Source organism: Nyctibius grandis, chromosome 5 (genome assembly GCF_013368605.1).
Source record: "Nyctibius grandis isolate bNycGra1 chromosome 5, bNycGra1.pri, whole genome shotgun sequence".
Classification (NCBI taxonomy): Eukaryota; Metazoa; Chordata; class Aves; order Nyctibiiformes; family Nyctibiidae; genus Nyctibius; species Nyctibius grandis.
In genome coordinates, this window is record NC_090662.1 from 17,737,323 (window position 1) to 17,755,864 (window position 18,542).

General features: G+C 45.7%; 1 protein-coding gene across 1 annotated transcript; it reads left to right on the forward strand.

Moving 5' to 3' along the window:
- The first annotated feature begins 1,155 nt into the window (after positions 1-1,155).
- Positions 1,156-18,022, forward strand: LOC137663412 (sucrase-isomaltase, intestinal-like). Its single transcript, XM_068400617.1, has 8 exons — positions 1,156-1,201; positions 4,119-4,353; positions 4,830-4,932; positions 5,019-5,164; positions 15,180-15,348; positions 16,031-16,127; positions 17,227-17,339; positions 17,927-18,022. Exons 1-8 carry the CDS (start codon positions 1,156-1,158, stop codon positions 18,020-18,022), a joined length of 1,005 nt encoding a protein of 334 aa, XP_068256718.1.
- Positions 18,023-18,542: the final 520 nt, after the last annotated feature.

Sequence of the window (18,542 nt, forward strand, 5' to 3'; positions counted from 1 at the left end):
TAGTTAAAATGAACAGCAGCAATACCAGCTGGTGTTTATCTATCATGCTTTTTGACTACTCAAGGGCTGTACACACAAAAGATTCGGGACCATATCACAACTTAGAGCAAAACTCCCTGTGAAGAGTGGATTTCTGTGCAAGACTCACGTGAGAGGCTTTATGTGCCTGGTGGAGGGTCCCCATTCCACCTGGCCTGGTGGGTAAAGGCCACCCGCTGTGCTAAGCTACACCAATGATACCAACAGCTTGGTCACCCCTGGGTTTGGAGCTGAACACTCACGGCTGTCATCTGGGAACCCTGGGTAGCTGTGGGTTTTTTGGTGTGTGTGTTTGTGTGCGTGTGAAATGCATACGAATATTGTGCTTTGCAACCTCAGGTCCTTACAAACCTAAGAAATTACTCCCTGCTGTTGGGCTGCTCTGCTTTAGCGACCAATATGGTGAGGGGCTGCCGTGGCAGCAGTCTGAATTGCCGATGCTTCTCTCTGGTGCTGCTTGACAGCACAGACAATGTGTTTTACGAAGCTATCTCCTGATAGGCACCGATATAACTTGGGTAGCATGTGTATAGAAAGATGGTTTTTTTTTTTCCCCTCCAGGTAGACATTCCACCTAAACTAGATCTTACCACAGAACACAGCTTTACTCTGAAAGTTCTTGCTGTCAAGAAAATTGTCATTTTGTAAAGGTCACAGTATCAGTGTCTTGTTTTAATGGAAAATTCTTCAACTGTTTGTTTTTCTCCAAACTTTTAGTTTGTACTATAAAACTACATGTGTGACAAAAGATAATATGAAATCAGAAAAAGGTAAGCACTGGACTCCAACTGTCTGAAGATGTTTGTTTAAAAAAAATGAAGGTGGTCTCTGAAAATTAGTTTTCTAAGTAGTCGTGGGAAAATCATGTTTTGTCTCAAAGTTGGAATTAAGAAGGTGAGCAAAGTTTGTGGACAAATTACTGAGTGCATCCCATCTTATCTGCTTAGACACGTTCTTCGATACAGGCAAGGTCATGTGTTACAATTAATCTCATGTAAGATACGAATGCTGAGAAAATGTTTGCCATGTTTCTTTTTATGTATTGGAACAAGTGCTTATCGTGCCCCTGCCTTGTATAAAAGGCTTCATGCTGCCTGCAGAACTTGGCCTTCGACCATGGAGAGGATGAGGAGCCTGTGTTTGTTGGCTGTTGTGCTAGCAGGTAAATGTATGGCACTTGTATTTTGTCATAGGCTTCAAAAGCAAGATAGAAATGTGATAATAACAGAAGAGCTATTAGGGGAGGTGATCCTTTTACATGGAAAAGGAGAGAACGGGCATGGCTTTAACTCCACCTGAGGTGACTGTGTGGGAAGAGAACAGGGCTGGCTTGTTTAGAAATATATCCCAGTTCAAGAGTGTACTCAGCTCTTGGGCACCAGCATGGACACACTGGAGTCAACTGGACCATTCAGCTGCTGAAAGCTACCCTGTGCTTTGCTAGTTTGTTTTCTGTGATTTTTACCCCAGTATACGAGAGGTTAATTTGGTCCAGAGTCTAATAAAGGGAGAATACATCTTATTACATTGCTAGATAAAGGAAGAGGGAACCTCTGCAGCAAATGCCTTTGAAACCTATAGATGAACCCCAAATGTAAAGACTATTACTATTAAATTAAAAGGTGTGTGGTAATACTTTAATTTGTTGCTTATGCCTTATCGCAGCATTTTCTAATCTAATTTCACAAAATTGAAGTCAAGGGTTTTAAAAATCAATGGGGATAATTTTTCACGTATGTCTTTCGAACTACCTTGCTTTAGCTTCTGTTCCCATGGAAATTATCGTGCAAAAGCAGCAAGTAGCCACAGCTGTTGCTGTATTCAACTGCTCGTTTGCATTTCATCTTCTGTGTATGTTTACAGACATGGGCCATAAAGGCAGTGAAAATGATGCAGAGATTTTAAAATCAAAATGTTTTTTAAAAGTAAGGAAGGAAAAGTGCATCTTCCCACTTGCTACTATCCCATTTGTACTATAATAGAAGCAAATCCAGGAATAAGGGATGAACGAGGTTGCAGCCTTGTTCAGCTGCTCATACCTGCAAGTGCTTGTTTTCAAAATTTGCTGGAAAATTTAAGCTTCACATTGATGGGGCGAAAAAAAAATTAAAGAAATTTCTTGACTCCTGCTGAGGCAATTTTTTTCCCCTTGAACTAGCTTTTTCATTCACAATGTCCTTCTTATGAAGTATTTTGAAAGTATTTTATTATACAAATGAGATGATAAGTCTCCTGTGAGCCTATGCTATGTGAAATGATGCGAGTTAATAATCTGCTGTAGTAGGTTCAGTCACATTCTCTGAGTTCAGTAATGAAAACACTGATGTGCATTTGACTTGTATTAGAAAGAAGCCAAAAACTAAATGAAATGTGATGGGTTTACTCTATCTTGTGCTTTTTCTGCCAAGGTGTTAACTCGAACGTGCAAGGCACAGCAGTGCAAAACCGCTGGATGCAGAAGCTGTGCATTGCCTGCAGAGGTGGTGCTTGGTACGGCATTTTTTTAGCCTCTGCGATTGCACAGGTTTAAGGACCTCAGGACCCAGAGGGCTGCAGGAAGCCTTTGAAATCCTTCCACCTCCCTCAATAAGCAGGAATATTCAGTGTGTAGTGGTACAAAGGCAGGGCAGTTATTTCCATGGGACTTGCAATCTATCTTTCCCACACCTGCGGCAGGGTCACAGTACAAACAGACCAGGCTTTACCCCTCCAGCCCAGAGCCTTCAGTGTTTCATTAGACCATTGATGAATCCTCCCTGATTTCTGCTCCAAGAATAAATGATTTAGGGATTGCAGAGGGATGCTCATATTCCTGTTATGCTTTGGATGAAAAAGAGGACCAGAATTTAGGGCTTTCCTATGTGACAGATCACAGGGGGTGAGTGCTGGACAGAAAGCAGCCAGCCTGGAGGGCATGACTGTCCCCCCCAGAAAGCGAAGGTGGCAGACAAGCCTGCCTATCTGGCAGCTGGCAAAGGTTACCAGGGCTTCACCTGTTAGTTCCTGCCTCTGGAAGGTGACACAAGGCGTTGTGGCAGCTCAGCTGCGCATCCCAGGAACATCAGACACTCCTGAATCAAAGCGGGGATGAGAGTTTTCTCAAAAGACAAACGTAGATGGCACTCAGCTCCTGCTTTTCTGCATTCCCATCCCCTCCTTGGAAATCAGCTCTGGCATCGCAGAGTGATGGCATTTTCTAGTCAATCTACAATTTTGTTCTGTAAATGTTCCCAGTATATATAATTACTGCTTGTGCACATCTGCTTGTAAAGTTCTTTATACAGAGAAGCCCAGACTGCATCAGCAATCATGTTTTAAGCTTTCAAGCACACAACAGTCCACAGAAAAAGAAAATCAAAGCAGAGGTATTAGTCCTTTTATGGAAAAGAGCAATTAGCGTTCAAGTAGATTTAATCTGTGAATATTGCTGTAATAACTGAAATGATATAAGTTAACTTCAAAATAAGTACGCTGCCTGCAGTACGCCTGCTCTCTTTAAGGATATTTGATAACAGAGCGTTTGGTCAGCACGGCAGGGAGCTGGGCTCGCGGTCTCCCTGCTCTCGGGAGGCTCGCTCTGTGCAGGGCAACCTCAGGGCTCGACCTGCAGCCACAAAAAGGAAAAGCTTTAGCACCTTACTAAGAGGTTTTTGTCAGGATGATTCTGCGATTGACTAATTTATGCCTTTTCTTTTACTGCTGGCATCTTCCCTTTACTCATAACCATACCTGTATTAACACAAACTGTAGTAGTTATATAATATAGAAATGAAACCCCATACAAATACGTATAATCAGTATTGTTATATTTATATATATCGTACAGGTGCATGCTGATTTCACATATTTGTATCTATATATATATATAGATAACCTCTGTGTATAACATGAGAATGTTACACATTTTTCTGCCTCGGCGTGCTGCTCTGCCATCATCTTAGTCAAAAGACTCATGCATATTAGCCCCAAAATGGGGGAAAAAAACACAACAAAAAACGAATAACTAGAGAAGTTTACATCATTTGTTTTTTTTTTAACGTGGTTCCGTGCTGCTCTGACTTCCTTTCCCCCATGTCCAGCCCTAGGCGGGTGCCTCGGCTTGGGCCAGGACACGCAGTGCTCCGGGACCGTGGCCGTGCAGAAGCGCATCGACTGCCACCCGCAGCCGGGCGCCTCCCGGGAGGCCTGCGAGGCGCGGGGCTGCGCCTGGTGCCCCACCGACGTGCCCAATGCTCCCTGGTGCTTCTTCCCCCAGGACAGTCCCTATGGCTACTCCCGGGGCAGGAGCATCCAGAAGACAGCCAAAGGCTGGAGGTAAGTGTGTGCGGCTCCTTCGGTGCTGCAACCTGGCACTGCACGGCCACCACCACTGCTGCCCTGGGGACAGCTCGCGGGAGACCTTCCCCAAGCTGCTTTTCTACTGTGTACTCAGCTTGCGACCAGGGGGATAATGAATGTATTTCCCTGCATACAAACCATGCAGAGTTGGGGTCCTGTGCCCACACTGTGCCGCCAGTGAGGAAATCAGGCACTGGCATGGGGTGGTCCTTCCCACCCTGGGAGCTGTGTCCCAGGAGACCATGAGGTCTCCTTGCTTTAGTAGCACCTATTTTATCCATTAACATCAAGGAGAGCCTAAGCTAACCTCAGAGATTATTTCTCTCGATAAGTCAATGGTTTATTTTTAAAGAGCTGACATAGAACAGCTGAGTCGTTCCCCGCCACCCGTGCCAGGGTGGTCACAGGCAGCGAGCGGTTGTGGTGGGCACCAGCTTGTTTTTGCACCACAGGATAACACTGAACAAGCGCCAGGCCTTGTCCCTCTTCGGAAATGACATTTCCCCGATCGTCTTGGAAGTAGAGTTCCAGACAAAAGACAGACTCCGCTTCAGGGTGAGTAGTTGGGGGGTGGAATCATTTAACCAACGCACTGCACGCTAACGAACGAGCTAACCTGCCTCCTCCTTGCCTTGCTTTAGCTCTACGACCCCAACAGAGAGCGGTTTGAAGTCCCACTCAAGATCGACTCCCCTGGGGTTACTGCCGATGAGGCCAGCTATGATGTGGATTTTGCAGATGACTCCTCGAACTTCAGGATCAAGAGGAAAAGCACCGGCACCGTGCTGTGAGTAGCAGATGTCATTCACGTTGCTTTTAGCAGAAATTCAGTGTGATGGGGCGAGCACTGTTTCCTCACACCCTGTTTCTTGGGTCTGCTTGACACAGGCTTAAGCACAAACTGGATGTGGCATAAATACATATTTATGCCTTGTCCCTGGAATACACTCATTTTTAATAGGAATATGTGCCTGTATAACAGACAATTATCTACATGCATGTATGAAAGGTTATTCAGCAAGTCAAATAACCGTTGAGGCTACGATTTCACAGCTTGGGACGCTGGTAGACTCGTGAAACTCGTGAAAGCACTGAACTAAGATTTCAGAAATTTGGGGTGTTTTAATATGTCAGAGATTGAGCACCAAATCTGCTGGCGCTCTCCAAGAGGTAGGTCTAAGAAACTAAAGCTCAAAGCCCCAGAGGCCGTAAGTCTCTAACTTCCACTGATTTCAGTGAATGGCATTTGTGGGTCTAGTTTGTCACTCTGCAAAAATACTAGTTGTATTCTCAAACTGGTACTCTAAGTGTTAACTTCAGCAAGAGCTCCCCTCACTAGCAAATGTCACCAGGGTCATCATTTCCCATTTTCTTGGCTTCCACCAACACACCTCTAGTGTGTAATGCTACTTAGCAAGAAAGTCCCAACCAAGGTGCGCTCCTGCCAGTCGTATTTGGGGATGCTATGGCGTGGCATTAGCAGTCGTGTCTGGCTGTCTGAGGTGACAAATGACAGTGTCACAGGCTGCTCTGGGTTATCGCTGCTTGACTCAGGCAGGCGAAGGGGATGCACAGAACATAGAAACATGGGTACTGTTCACATCAGGCCGTGGTTTTGTCTATATTAGCATTTTAATTCAGATCAGCAGCACCTTTTGACATGACTCTCCTGATTATACCCACCTCTTGTGCGATGGCTGACCTTGCAGTGGTCCTGAGGAGCATGGATTAGATCCCTTCCACGTGACCTTACTGCGAGGTGTGCTCTGAGAGCACAAGCAATGTGATCCAGCTGCTAATGGGCTGCTTCACAGCAAGCCCCTGACACGTCTGCGGCTGCTTGGTCCTCAGCACCACCTCTGCCCATCTTGCACCCCACCACTAGCACAAGAACATTCCTAGAAGGTCATTGGGATCCAGCTGGTTCATTTTATACATTATAAAATCTAACCCCAGATCAAGAAGTTAAAAATGAGCTCAGATTTCACCCTTCCAAAGAAATTCTTTTTTAAATAGACTCAAAATATAAGCGCAATCTTTGCGAGCAATGTAAGGATGGCTTAACACGTGTGATGCAAGTAAGACAATACAGCCTCTAGAATGGTTTGAGTCTGCAGATGGAACCACTGCACTGGGTTTTTAATTAGCTGCCTATCCTTTTAAATTACAATCTCATAGCACCTCTTTTTATACAAGTCACAGCCAATTCTTTAAGTTTTCTTTTTACAGGCTATTGTAAACGAATGTATTATGCATCACTCCAATAGCAAAAATAATTTAATTCCTCGTTAGACTTAAAAGCTTTTTGAAAACAGTGGGCTTATGTTAAAGGACCAATTTTCTTCTCTTTGAAATAAGAGATTTTTGTAAACGTTCTTTAATGGGAATGGTGATGTAAGAGGTGAACGCATAACGAGACATGGCGAGCAGCTAGCTCGTGGCCCATTCCCATTCAGCCCTCCCCACCCTGACCCAAACCCCAAGGGTTTAGCCTCAGTTGGTCAGAGCATCCTCAAACTTGGGACATCCCAGTTAAGGAAATGGACATGCCGTGAAGCGGACGCAGGGTTTGATCCCCTGAGCTGCCAAAGGTGCGACTCCAGTGAGAGGCAGAGGAGTACAAGTCGGTCCCTGTTGAGCAGGTTTCCAGGAGGGCACATTCTCCAGCCTGCCGTGGGGCCGGGGAAGCCTTCTCCATACCCCTGGCAGTGGGGCACCCCTTTTCCCCCCAAATCTGCGCTCAGCAGCAGCTCAGATGTGGGGTGCAGCAGCGATGTGCTGCAGAGCCTGGGGAGGCAAAGGGCTACCTTGGTTAGTAGCATCAGCGCAGCAATCAGCAGCGATGCTCTGCTATCAAGCATCGCCACTGGAAAAGCGTATGCTGATGCCAGGCAGGTAAAGGAGCTCTCATGAAACCAAACTGACCCCCAAAAGAGGAAATTGCAGGTGAACATAATGCTCAGTTAGTGGGTTTTTATCCTGCAAACAATGGCAGGGCTGCTACTAAAAGATTCTCATCAGCAAAGACACAGGATTTTGCATATAGAAAGGAAAATTAGATGTTCCTGGGAATTTTTGTTTCATGTGAAATGGCACAGTCGGTACTTATAGACTGAAGGATCACATCCCAGCAGGGAGCCATTCCTCTCACAGCTGAATCATATTTGGAGTTAATTTCCCTGAGTGAGGAGCAAAAATGCTTCCCTTTCATTTGCTTGCCTGTCTATCCCATCAGAGTGAGTGATTGCAGACGCTCAGGGATACCTCCACAGCCTGACTTAGAGGGATTTGCAACCTCCTTAGCCAACAGGAGAGCTGTGCAGATAGAAATCTTCTTGCAAAACAGGAAAGCAGGTTATATATCCTGGCCTAAAAGCCATGGGTGGCTGCATTTACTCAGCTGGGGAGGATGAACCCTCAGCAAACAGTGTTACAGGAGCATTCCCACCAGTGACTGCACCAGCTGGCTGGGTCCAGGGGAGCACCGGTGGCATCTGGCATGTTAAGTAGATTTTCATGTTAGTTCAACCTGCCCAAAGGCAGGTTTGGATGTGGGGGAGGTGGGTCTGAGCATGCTCCATGGCTGCAGCAAGGGCTCAGCAGGAATCACTGCAGAGCATCTTCATCATTGCCTTGTCCCCTGTCCATGTCCCAAGTGCAGTCTGCAGAGAAGGTGCTAAAACCCAAATTTTCCTTTGGGGATTTGTCCAGAGGCGGGGGCTGCTGCTCCAGGGCACCTAGCAAGCCCGGGGCCAGATGCCAAGCTGCACAGTCGGTGGCCTTCATGGCTGTGCCAGGTTAGGGCAGGCTGTGTAGGGAAGTGTCCCTGAGAAACAGGCAGGCACTAACACCTGGAAGGACTTCAGTCTCCTATTTTAAGATGGGAATGGCCATGGCCTTGCTGCCTCAATGAACAGCTGAATTAATCATTAATCTCCATATGCACACAAATATTGCTCAGAACAGATGATGTGGGCAAATAAAGCCTCTTGAACAGGTGCTGCAGTTGCACTCCCCAGGTGCGGGTGGATAATAACTTGTGTCTACACCAATCCTGGTCTGGCCACTCTGAGGAAGGCTTTCCCATTGTAAAGCAATCCCAAACACTCAGAAATCTGTTTTACGTGATGCTCCTTATCCCTCACCAGCAGCTTCGCACTGCTGGATGACCCACTCCCTAAAAACAAGCCTAAAATCCCTCACGATCCCCAGCCTGCTCTGGCACAGCTGACAGTCCGCATGGGGAGGGAGCAGCCTGTCCCAAGCAGAAATGTGGCATGGGTTTGGGCTGTTCTTTCAAAGTCCACACTTGTATTTCTCTCCCCTCCTTCCTGCGGTGCGGTCTATCCTGCCATCAGTCTTTGTGCCACAGGCGTTACAGCGATGGGGTAGCTGAGGGCAGGCTCCCCGTCTGTCTGCTTGATATAAAGCCCCATCCCCGCTCTGCCACCTGTGCGCACAAAGCGTCCTGCTCCTGAGGAATGATTTAATAGCACAGTGGAAACGTTGCAGGAGAGAGGCGGCGGAGACGTTGAGGTATTCCCGAACGTGCTTTACAGGCGTTTCTCCCTCTTGCTGCATGCGAGGAGGCTTTGCCGTAGCCGAGCTACCCAAGCGCCGGCTCAAGGAGGGCAGGACAAACTCAGGGCTCTGTGTAATCACAATAACAGGGGAGAGGAATGAATTATGTGAGGGGGGAGACATTAACAGCTGATTGCAAACCTCACGCAGAGCCAAGAGCAAGAGTAAAAGGCCAAGTCCTGCTACACTTTCAGCTTGCTCCAAGGTAATCAGGCAACAGCCGCTGCTTCACCTGCGTGGGGCGAAAATTAGACGGGGTTGTGCAGGGAAATGATCCAGGCACTGCTGCAGGGTTCTGGGACCAGGAGCTCTTGGGTTGCCTCCCTTTCTCCTCCCAGTAATGCCTCTTGGCTCTCTCTCTTACCTTTCTCCTTCTCCTCCACTCCTGTCCTTTTCCCTGTCCCATCCAGTCCTACCTGCTCCTGCTCCTCTTCTTCACCCTCTCCCACGCTCCTGCTGTTTCATTGGTGGGTCTTTCCCCATCCCAGCAACTCTCCAAAGACATGGGGGTGAAGAGGTCCCACCTCCACACTTTTGCTGGTGAGGTGGCAAGGAGGTCAGATGAGACCCAGGGGCAGGCAGAGCCCCCGCTCCCATACAGATGTCAGGTGCTTTCTGTTCTGCTGGGGAAAACCAGAAACTTGCAGCTGATTTAAGGCTGCAAGTCTTAGATCTGAACCATGAGGTACAGGGGCTGGGGCCTGGGTCTCCCACCCCAGAGGTGAAGCTCCCAAACTACTGGCCTCGGGGGCAGTGGAGGCTGTGAAGAACCTCTCCCAGCTCCCATGATGCTTGGAAAATACCCGTTTTGGCAAATCAGTGAATCAGTGTGATCAGAGGCAAAACATTTTGTCAATAAATTTGTGATTGGCTTTAGTTTAATAAATCCTCGCTCACGCTATCCTAGCTGATATTGCAGCTCTACCAAGAAACTGGCCCATCGTTGGCCAAGGCCCTACAGTAATAAAAACAGGAGAGAAAATATTGGGTTGTAATAAGGCCAGTGAGGGAGCAAAACGGAGCCTCTGCATTATTTAGTGGCATGTGCTCTCAGGTTGAGTACTGTTCTCCTTTCTGCTCCTGCCATAAACAGCAGCAACCACTGGAGGAGGTAGTATCAGGTGTGAGCATGAAGGCTTCAAGAAATCATAGATTTCCTCAAGAATGGAAAGTAAAAGGCCAGGAACTGTTTGCTTTAAGGCAGCGATAAATAACAAAGACATCTTCATTTTGCAGTGTGTGATTACTGTGTGGGACTCGTTGCCCTAGGGCAGCACTGACATGGGAGGCTTAGCAGGGAACCCACTCACGCATAATAAAAAAATCATCTGTAGAAAAAAAAAAAAACGAACTATTTTTGTCTTCATGTTTCACAACATAAGCTAATTCTATGAAAACAGCCAGAAACTTCCTCCATAAGCAGATTATTGCAAGACTGGCTCTGAGGGACATCTCATGCCTTCCTCTGCAATACCTGGCCTGGGCCATTGCAGGAGACAGGCTGCAGAGGGATGGACTATTGATTTGATTCTCCACTTTAATACCCGTTCTCCAACTGACTTTTCCTTCATGATGTCATACGAACAATGGAAGGCAGAACATTTTTCCCAAGCCAGATAAGTGCTCCTTTCTCTCTATTAAGAGTTTGGAATACCTTGTTTGCTATCACACTTGGGAAGATACAGCACAAATAACCAAAATCTAATCAAGATTTTCCCTAATTTCCAAAAAGGCTGCTGCAGAGTTCAGCTGCCTTTTTTATTGATTGTGGTAGTAAGCACAGATGCCACTTGCCATGGAGACTTTTTACATAGGCAAGGCTATTAGAATGATTTATAACGCTGTTGTCTTAAACTGCAATTTTGCTGAAAGCAACAGGAGCAAATTGTGTCCATCACGGGTAGCATGGGTTAGCTCCCAGTTTGTAAGAGCCATTATTTTAGTCTTCTAATCACTAAGATTTATGTTACGTAGGTGAGAATTATTGTAGGTATATCACTTCTCCAAGTGTATTTCAGAACAAAAATGAAACGTTATATATCCAGCCACTTATAGGAGATGCCCTGATACCATGGTGATGAATACAGTAGAAGTAGAGCAGCACTGTGTCAATAACTGTAAATATACCCTGCAATTCTTTCTTTTAAAATGTCACATTTGTGGAAAATCTGTTGGTTACTTGTACTGACTTTCCCATCTATTTGATAAATCACCTTAAATGTAAGATAAGCATACAAAAATTCACTCTTGGTGTGCCTTCTGCAGTCCAGTGGTGCCCCAAGACTTACAGCTAATAAGAAATAAGGATGTTGAGAGACAGTGGAAACATTTTTTTAGCAATCTGAGAGCAAAGGAAAATCACGGAGACCTGGGCTCCAGCTTCCAGCAGCTCAAGTGGGGTGAGTCAGGGGCCAAGTATATTTGAGGTTTGTCTGAAAATAGGGCCTATACTCTTCAGTCCCTAAGGTGCTTTACTACTTTATAGGCAGCCTGCGCATACAACGATAGCCCGTGCTTTCTGAAAAGTAACACCCAAGCTCTGTCAGGAGGCTTACACCCATTTTTCTGATAGGCATGTGAAGTTTCCACCTGAATTTGCACACAGATAATATATATGGTGTGCTCCCTTTCACAAGGCTGTGGTTTCCAAAGGGTCTGGAGGCCAAGAAAAGCAGATGTTAGAGAGGACATTTTCTCCAAGCTGCTGAGTGGGACAGGTCACACCTTAAAGTAAGGAGCTCATTTCATCTAGATTCATTGCACAAGAAGAAAAAACATCCCTCTCCCAACCTAAAATGATATTTGAATGTCCAGATAATGCACGATGCATGTCCTAATGATGTACCATATGTGTGTCCCAAGTCTCGTAATTCTGGAGGTTTTATAAGACCGCCTTTGGAAGTGCCACCAGCTGCTTGCTCATGGCAGGCAAGCCAGTGCTCCAAGCCACTGCACACACCACGGTTACTGGTCTCCAATAAACTTTAACAGAGCGAAGTTGTTCAACCAGGTAAATTGTCATGTCCAGTTCCTATTACAAAGGACTGATGATTGCACTTCTGAAAAGCATTTTATACTGCCTTTTAGTTATCCCCCTCCAACATTGTGACAACATTAGTCATAAACGGCACCTTCAACACAAACAGGGTATTTTATCTATCTGCCCACCCAGCTTCCTTTAATACCATTCCCTGGTCTCCTGCTGTTACGTTTCATCCTGGTGGCCTGAGGGTTGACTGCTGGATGGGAGACGGGTTCACTTGCTGGCCAGAAATGTTTATTTTCACACAGACCTTTTCAATCCCGAATCATTCTTTTTTTCCTGAGACACAATTAAAAACTAGAGAGGTTTACTCTTGAGTATAGTGCATGGTGTTTGGAAGAAAACGCTAGCTTTTATCAGTCGGACTTCCCGGACAAGCAGCAGGCAACTGTTAGCAGGCAATGGGCCAGGCAGACGTCTGGGGAGGCCAGTTTGTATTTCCACAGGCAGGAGTGTTCCCACCACAGAGGCACTAAAGGGATAGGACTTTCAGCAGTGAACCTGAGTGCAGCTATTACCTCTTGTGCGAATAAAAGGGTTGTCATCTTCAGAGGCTTTGCCACGTCTAACTGCTGGTAGGGGTTGAATTTTTGACAGTGAACAACTGCTCAGCTGTATTTTCAGATTTTTGAGATCCCTTCTGTTGTCCATCACAGCACTGTTATGGTTTGCAGGACTGTCGGAGGAGAACCACACAAATTCCTGCGCACATGGTGTCATTTTATGCTCCCTCCTCTTTTGTTCCTTCTATGTGCTTTAAACCAGCAGGAGGGGAGGTGGGAGAAATATAACGTTTTCTTTTAATGTCTCCAAGTGTTTAAGGAATGGCAGACATTTTTTCTTTTAAATGATTAATCTTTGCCAACTCAACACAAGCAAACACATACAGTAACACAACAGCTTGCGACAGCGCACTGCAGAGCACAAGGGCAGCCACTTGGGAGTGGAGGCAGAGAGAGGTGCCAAGGAAAACCTGTCCATGCTTCCCTTCAGATGGGAAGACATAATGGTGCCCAGAAAAAGGAGAGAGTCATTACCAGTCTTTTTATGTCATAGTTAATGCTATATTTAGCTCATGGTTGTTCTGGCAAGCAGAGGTCTGACGAAAGCCAAGGCTGATGGAGAGCGATGGCTGGCAGGATGGCACGGGGAGCTGCGCTGTTGGGAGTGGCAGCCCCAGAAAGTGGAGGGATGGAGGGGTGAAGAGTGGGGCACTGTTTTGGCGATGCTATGCAGAAGTTGAGTGTGTGACAGTGGCCTGAGGAAATGCATGAGGTATAAAACAGTTTCTCTGTGCCATTTAAAGACGTGGTGGGGCAGAGGGGTTGTTCCTAGGGTTGTGGTTTGCACCAGCCCAGTGAGCCTCCTGGGCAGGGAGAGAACTTGCTGAGCAGAAGAAGCACTTTTAATGCCATGGTAACAATAATTGCTCTCACAATGGGCAATGTCAGTGCCATAATGTGGGTACCATGAACGCACAAAGCCTCATGTCCTCTTAACAGGCATCATGGAGAGTGGTCAGTGAGTTAGGACAGATATTTAAGCTCTTCCCAAAGCATTTCCCCTCCGGCATCCTTTGCTCTTTGCATAACGCTGTGGTCTGCTCAGAGCAGTGACCGTGCCTGCCTTGGCACAGAGCAGAGCTATGTGATGGTGCTCCTTTGGACAGGAATATAGCTCGAGAGCCCATCCCCATTCCTACACAGCAGCAGCCTCTTGCAGAAAGGCCTCTGTTTGCCAAGGGCTGGATCTGATTCCCAGGGATATTTTGCATGCATTAACCTTCCTATAAGAAAATAACCTTATCCAATACTGTGTGTAGGTGGAGGAGATGATGGAAGGGAGGGAGGGTTGCTGCTGGCAAACAACAAAATCAAGACTTAAATACAAATTCTTACTTTTCCTGCTTGTGAGAAAGGCCAAACAGACTTTTAGAAAAATATATAGACCCTTCAGTATGTGTGCTTGGCTTAGGACTTGTCTAGGACACTTTAGGGATAGATTGTGCCTGTTTTTTGCACGGAGAGGCAGGAGGGTGCCTTGGATCCACCTCTGGGCATCCCTGTGAGTGGCTGTCCTTGCTTCCTCGCGGGGAGAGCAGAGCTGCCCGAGGCCAGTGTGGTGGGAGCGGTGGTGCTCTCCCAGTCCTCCCAGCAGTGGTGAGTTGTCCCCAAGCAGGGGTGCCAGTGGCACGGATGGCAGCCAGGGCTCACCAGGGATCTCTCCCCTTGCAGGGGTAGCGCTGCTCCCCGCTGACACAGCCTGTCTTCCACTTCTCTGCTTACCAGTCAGTTTGATCAACCATTTAATTTTGTCAAAATCATTGACAAAAGACCATTAAAAGGAGAGTTATGCCACTTCTACACTCTATGGCTTTGGCTCATTTATTTTAATTAGCTGTAACAAATTCATGGTTAAACAAGGCTCGAGAGGGTGCTATCTAAATGTGGTACTCATGGCATATCCAGTACCATTAACGAAACACTTCTCCACAGCTTGACTGTGCTCTCCCCCATCTAGCTTGCAGCTCGTTATAGAACTAGAGATAGGAAACAGAATGTAACACCTAATTAAAATGTGAGCCTGTGTCCACAGATGATTCGATAGAAATAAATGCATTAAGCTGGCGAGAGAAGCAGAAGAGAGTCATCACAATAAAAACATCTCATTCAAGCAGAGTCTGGAGGAAGCTATGCCTCTGCTTTAGGTGCCTGCATAAAGTCAGGGGTAACAAGAGTATTCGGGTCCTGATCCAGCAAAACACTAGAAAGTAAAAACTGATAACGACTAAATGTCTGTTGATCTTATTAAGGATTCTGAACCCCACTGTGTAATAACAATTTTTAGCCTGCCCCATTGGTTGTCATAGAAATAGCACAAGCAACCACTTATTTTGGTAATAGGATTATAGATAGAGTCTTCTGTTATTTTAGTTTTTCTTTTTAAAATTATACTGATGCATTTTGTTGTGTAAGTAAATGAGATATCTGCAGCCATTGCGGGATAAATTTAATGTGTGCCAGGATAAGCATGTCAGAGGCATGCATAGAATTTAATGGTTTTTTTAAATATTATTACTCTCCAAAATACAGAAAAAGTATAAATAACCAGTTGTGAACTTAAAATGATGCACACCAACGAGAAGTAAATTAATTATGTCTCCCTCTATTTGTCGCAGGTGGGACAGTCCCCTGATTGGTCTGTTTTTCTCCAACCAATATCTTCAGATCACAACTACTGTGCCATCCACTTCGGTGTATGGGTTTGGTGAACATGAGCACCTGTCCTTCAAACACAGCATGGACTTCGTTACCTATGGCATGTTCAGCAGGGATCAGGCACCAACGGTAATTCACTTCATGCAACACTTTGTCCTAACTTGTGTTACCAAAAGGAGGTGACGAGGTACAGCTTTGCCGAGGGAGCACCTCCCTCTGTCTGGTAACACTGCTACTGTGAATCAACGGCAACTGCAGAATGTCACAGGCTTTGCAGGTGTTGTAAGTTTTAATTAAATAACAAAACCATGAGTCATTTTGACGGGACTTTGAAACCTTTCATCAGAAACTTTCTCAAAGTGCAGTTAGTTTTCAGAAAAAAAGTATTTTGTGTGCCAAGTTCTTGGTTCAGGAAAGCATTTAATTTCATGCTTGGATCAATCCCTGTTCATCCAAACAAGCTGGACTTCATCAGGACTCATTAGATGTTTGGCTAAACTGGGGTCAGTTGTTGATGAGTCTATTTTAACTAGTAAAGCACTCCTTACCCGTGCCAGTTTGGAGGGTTTGGCAGAATATGGAAGGTTTAACTGAGAGAGACTAAAAAGTACCATCATGATGAGGCAGGAAAAGTAACTCTTTTCTATCAATTTGACTTCACACCAGTTTAGATGAAAAAATCCCCAACTTTCAAAACAAGTCTCTAACTATGACTGAATTTATTTCCTTGTCTTTACATTTGTACCTAGCTGACAAAAACTACGAAAAATAGCAAAGTCAAGCCATACCTAATGTGCTGTTTGTATTTCAGCCATTTGCCAACCTTTATGGAGTCCACCCTTTCTACATGTGTGTAGAAGCTGACTCCAATGCCCACGGTGTTCTCCTTCTGAACTCCAATGCACAAGGTAAAAAGATATATGGATTTCCTACAGGAACTGCATATAGAAAGATGGTGGATTAGTAAATATTAAAAACTCTTTTACTGATTCCTTTTTCAATGTGGTACAAAAATGAGTGACTGTTCCATAACTGAGGTTCCAGGAATTCCTATAAAGTTTTCAAAGGGTTTTCATTAGAATGACTGTTTAACAAGATAAGGTATTTTCAGTGAAAACATATGATTAATTTTTTTTTTTAAAATAGATGCACATACAGGGAAAGGAGAAGGTGGAAGAAATTTCCTCTGGGATTGGCATAACTGATTCAAGTCAATTTAAGTTAGTCCTATATTCTGTCTGCGGAGAATAGTTTTGTGCGTTGCCATGGTCACCTTACTGTATTAATCCAGTGGTATAATGTCAGAAAACGGGAATCTTCACTCAGTCTATAAAATCAGTTTCCCCTGGCAGGCAATGACTTCCAATAAGAAGATTAAAATAGCATAGAGCAACCCTAAACTCAGGCTTGTGGTTCCTTTTTATATAAATGAAGCTGAGACAAATGGATATGTGCAATCTACTCTGTGTGGGTTTCTGTGATTTTTTGCTGCACAATGCCAATCTGAAAGCAGAGATTAAGAAACACTGGGCAACTGCTGGCCTAGGTACAGGTCTTGTTCGCTCATCCAATCGTACCCACAAGGCATCGGGTAGTGACTTGTATGTGTAGCCACCTCTGCCTGGGGATACATTTATGCACAGAAGAGCCCAGCATGCATACACCTAGAACAGGATATGATAGAGAAAGAAGAGAAGAGAAAAGAGAAGAGAAGAGAAGAGAAGAGAAGAGAAGAGAATATTTCAGTTGCAAGAGATCTACAATGACAATCTAGTCCAACTGCCTGACCAATTCAGGGCTTACCAAAAGTTAAACCATGTTATTAAGGACACTGTCCAAATGCCTCTTAAACACTGGCAGGCTTGGGGCATTGACCACCTCTCTACGAAGCCTGTTCCAGCATTTGACCACCCTCTCAGTAAAGAAACATTTCCTAAAGTCCAGTCTGAGCTTTCCCTGATGCAGCTCTGAACCATTCCCATGCACAGTGGTTTTTTTTCCTTTCAGATGTTTCTCTGAGTCCAAACCCATCTTTAACTTTCCGCACTATTGGAGGGATCCTCGACTTCTATGTCTTCCTTGGACCCACTCCTGAAAACGTAATTCAGCAGTACACAGAGGTGAGTAGAAAAGTCCATACAGCACACGGGGCAGTACTTTGTAATGAACTCCCATCAGTATCTGGTGATATCAGCTGGTAGCGCAGCCAAAACTTTGTCCTGATCTGTTCATACAAAGCCATAGCTTTAGGTCCATGGGCAACCTGGCGTGTGCTCAAGCATCCATGACACTGTGGATGGAGAAAACAAACTAGGTAGAGCACAGATGGGAATGTTTGGGAACTTTATGTCTGCTGGACTTCAGAGATGTTGAATGAACTTCAAAAGCTTTAAGCCTTTATTTGCCAGTGGAATTGCCTGTTGATTTTGGAGTGTCAGCCTGTTTTTCACTAATGAAAATCCATGTAATTGCACTGGAGAGCATAGGTATGAAAAAATCATATTTACTGCTGTCTCAGAGAGCTTAACTACTTGCTTTCCAATTGCCCAGTGTTTTCCAAAGAACTGAGGGTACACATGCAAATCGCTGCTTCAGGATTGTGCATGCAATTCCTATCCAGTGAGGGCCACCCAGAAAAAAGTGGCGGGTAACATATTTATCCTGGTCACCAAATGCTGGGTGATGCATTAACTGGGCCCTTGCACAGAAAATTGCCAGCTCAGAACCAAGCTCTATGCGTAAAGAAACCAGTGCCAAGCCTAAAGAGTGTGGAGCAAAGCTGAGAAGGGGCATGTCACTGTGAGAAGGGGGATTCATGCATGCAGGCCCTGAGGATTAAGCTGTAACCGGAGGTGCCAAGCAGCCTGCAGCAAGGCATCCCTGAGCCGGGCAGATGGAGCTCGCAGGCAGATGTGTGAGTGCTCTGCCTTCCCCTCCGCTCCCCGTCAAGGGGCCTGAGCTCTGATTTTCAGAATTTTGTCTTCCCTGGCTTTTTAAAGCCTCCCTATCCTATGTTTACCTTCTTTTAAAATGCCTGAAGTAGGAACAGAAACATTGTTTTGGCCCAGGGAGAAAGGATTTAGCCCAGAAGGAAAGTATTGCTGGGTTCTGTTTTGGTAATGGAAGGGAGAAGAAGCCTCGCTCACGCTGCCATTTTGGGCAGGCTGGAGCCTCCCCAGGGCAGTGGGCTCTGCTAGACCTTCCTTTGTCAAGCAGGGGTTCAGGTGGTGCCTCCCAGAGAGGTGGGAGGCTGCTGGTGCTCCTCCGCATCCCGGACTGCGAGCGCCTGCTCTGTCACTCAGAGGTTTCCAGCTCCCTCTGCA